The 2,950-nt window shown below is 33.4% G+C and overlaps 1 protein-coding gene across 3 annotated transcripts in view; it reads left to right on the top strand.

Annotated features, from left to right (window-relative positions):
• The window catches only part of LOC106472807, a 23,746-nt gene that overhangs the window by 16,895 nt on the left and 3,901 nt on the right, over nt 1-2,950 (top strand). For all 3 annotated transcript variants that reach the window (XM_022401349.1, XM_013933474.2, XM_013933472.2), the window contains 2 exons: nt 125-266; nt 2,375-2,537. In XM_022401349.1, the coding sequence (XP_022257057.1) occupies nt 125-266; nt 2,375-2,537 (305 nt within the window). The remainder of the gene's footprint in view (nt 1-124; nt 267-2,374; nt 2,538-2,950) is intronic.

Here is a 2,950-nt window from a genome sequence, read left to right as displayed (position 1 = left end):
AACAAACCAGTCAGTTTGACTTACTCTGATTAGTCTGAGTAGATGTATATTTGTTTGATTGTTTCCATTACATAGTCCTAAATGAATATAAAGCTTTTTTTATTAAAACTGTTTTGTTTTGCAGGATCTGAATGATACCCCTTACCCTTCTGCCACCTTCCTACCCAGAGAAAGTGTTTTCTTTTCATCTCAGTTGGAAGAAGAATGGAGAAGGGACAGCAGTCCTTTTGGAGTACAAATACCTCGACGAAAGAAGCCAAAGTCTAGTGAGACTTTTTTTAAGATTGTTGTTTGAATGAAGTTATATTAGCAATGCTTAACAGTGAAACTTTTCATAATTTTTATACATTTTTTTCACAATCTACAAAATACAAGTTTGTCAATAAATTGAGTTACATGGTTTTATAATACTTGAAGTTTTACTACCATTTTTTTTAATAGTAATGCATAGAACTGATTTTACAAGACTCTTTAAATGAATAGTGGGTTTAATAGGACACATTTGTGGTTGATTATTGAAAATAACTGTTAAGTTGAAATGTATATCTAGTGTTGCCATTCAAACCTAGGAAAATTGTTTTAAAGGAGCATAGGGTTTTGTTTAACTTTATTGATCAATTATTGACAATAAATCTTTTTCAATAGCATCCTGTCAAATTATCTTTATTAGAAAATACATATATGTAAGGGTTAAATTTGTTTCGATTATAACATAGGACTAGAAAGAAGATTCACATTGTAAAATATGATGCATTTTTACTGAAACATTTGTCAAATCCTGCATGCTTCCTTTTACAGTTCGACATATTTCTCTTACAAGGCCCCTTACATTTACTTGTTACAAGTGTTAGGAAAATGATAAAGCTGTGTAGGGCTGGCTGAACTTGAAAATAGAAACCAAACAAGATAGGATGGAAGTGGACATATCACTTAATGTGGCTAATGATCGCATAGCAGACTAAGCTGTTTTGACTTTACGTGGGGAACAAAATCCCTACATTACTGGCTTCCCCACTTTGTCTATCAAAAGCTTGGTGTTTGAATAGAATCTCAGCTTTCATCATTATACCTTTTCTTTAGTTAACTTTAGAATACTACTTTTATGACTGTTTTACAATAGAGTAACATCTTACGATTGGAAATTATGAATCTATTTGTTTTGCCAGTAACATGGATTTCATTCAACGTGTAAAGTTGATACGGCTTAGTCTGTTCTGTGATCATTAGCCAGAGCAGGTGGTTTGTCCACTTTCATCCCTGTCTTGTTTGAGACTTTTTTTTACAAGTTCAGTAGCCAGCCCTACATAACTTTTTATTTAGCAATAAATGTTTTTTCTAATACTTGTTTACTTGTTTTTAAGATGGTGTACGTGGGTTACAAGGTGTTTGTATATTCTAGAGGTTTATAAATTTTCCATAGAATAATAATAAAATACCTAGTCAAAGATTGTGAAGACTGTTTATTTCTATCAAATGATGATAAAATTATAGTTACTGCTAGAACTAGGTAGGTGCTAGGCCTATTGAAGAAAGATGATGAAGAACAAAAATATGAAATCTCGGTTTTGGCTGTTTGCCTGATTTCGACTTTGGGATGCTCTGGATAGCTGAAAAGCAGCATATACACTAGAGATAGTTACTATGTTAGGTAGTAGTTAATAACTAGCTTTTGATGGCCTGTACTGCTTTAATACAGGAGTCTGTGACATCCCTACGTAGTTTTTTTCACAGTACATTATTAAGTGTTATAGATATGCCCTCCTGAATAAGTATCGTGTCTCAGATTATAATGCTGTTTAATATGTAGTACCACTTGTAACAATCTAACAATGCTACTTACTAGGCCTAACAAGGTAACGTACATCTCTCTGGAGATCTGAAGCCAATATTTTCTCTTCATATTGTTTGAAAAAGTCAACTACTGAGACTGATAAACCTATCAACTGTATTCAGTATCCAACTAATTTATAAAATGAATGTTATGTTACTGAATTAGACAAAAGGTCTTTAATAATTAGAGTACACGTTGCTAGATGCTTGTAAGGGTTGTAAGAGTGAGTTCACACTGTAAACACAAACCTGTTTCGATTGGTCGGGGGGGGGGGGTGATGTTGTTTTCTCCTAATTTGTTAGTATGTAAGTTAAAGTTTTAAACTTGTATGTGTAAAATGCTGTGGAGTTATATACGATTACCAGTGCAGAGTGACTTATCCTTAATAATGTGTAGATTAGGCCTAAACACAATTTTTATTGGCTTACATGATAGTATGTATTTGTGATACTGACTTAACAATGCTAGCAGCAAATTTCAAGATGGTATTCGGATGCATTTGCTGTTTCTGTTGTTCTCTTAACTGATTTTCTTTCATTGCAGGAGTTCTGTCTCAGAAACGACCCTGCACTTTTTATCTCGAAGGAAACTGTCTCCGTAAGGACTGCAGATTTTCCCATGACCTGTCTCAGATTACCTGTCGTTTCTGGGAAGAAAGCTCTTGCTTTAAAGGTGTTACCTGTCCCTTTCTGCATGGATATCCCAGGTAAATTACCTTGTAATATGGTACCTTTGAAATATCAGTGTTGAATAATTTGAACTCAACCAAAAAAACTTAAGTTTTCAGTCCACTAGGGTTAGGGGAATACCCTACAACTTATCATAAATGAAAGATTTCTTTGATTTTACTTGTTTTGACATAACCTCCAGTATATATGGTTCTAGACCTACATATTATAAGTGTGCTAGATTGGAGGTGTGGTCAGTGAGTTTGTAAAGCTTTGAAAGATAACTTTAACCTTAAATTAAAGGCCATCTGGTATTTAAAGTAAAAAAATGACTGTTATTTACCTGTTCTATACATGTAACAAAGAACAGCAACATGTTACATGAATCTTATCAAATAGGAATGTTCTAAAACTAAATAACCTAATTCTAAGATTGTACGCCGGTCACTCT

The sequence above is a fragment of the Limulus polyphemus genome, unplaced genomic scaffold, assembly GCF_000517525.1.
Source record: "Limulus polyphemus unplaced genomic scaffold, Limulus_polyphemus-2.1.2 Scaffold5629, whole genome shotgun sequence".
Taxonomy (NCBI): domain Eukaryota; kingdom Metazoa; phylum Arthropoda; class Merostomata; order Xiphosura; family Limulidae; genus Limulus; species Limulus polyphemus.
The sequence above is the reverse complement of the archived record's forward strand: the minus strand, read 5'-3'. Positions and strand labels throughout refer to the sequence as shown.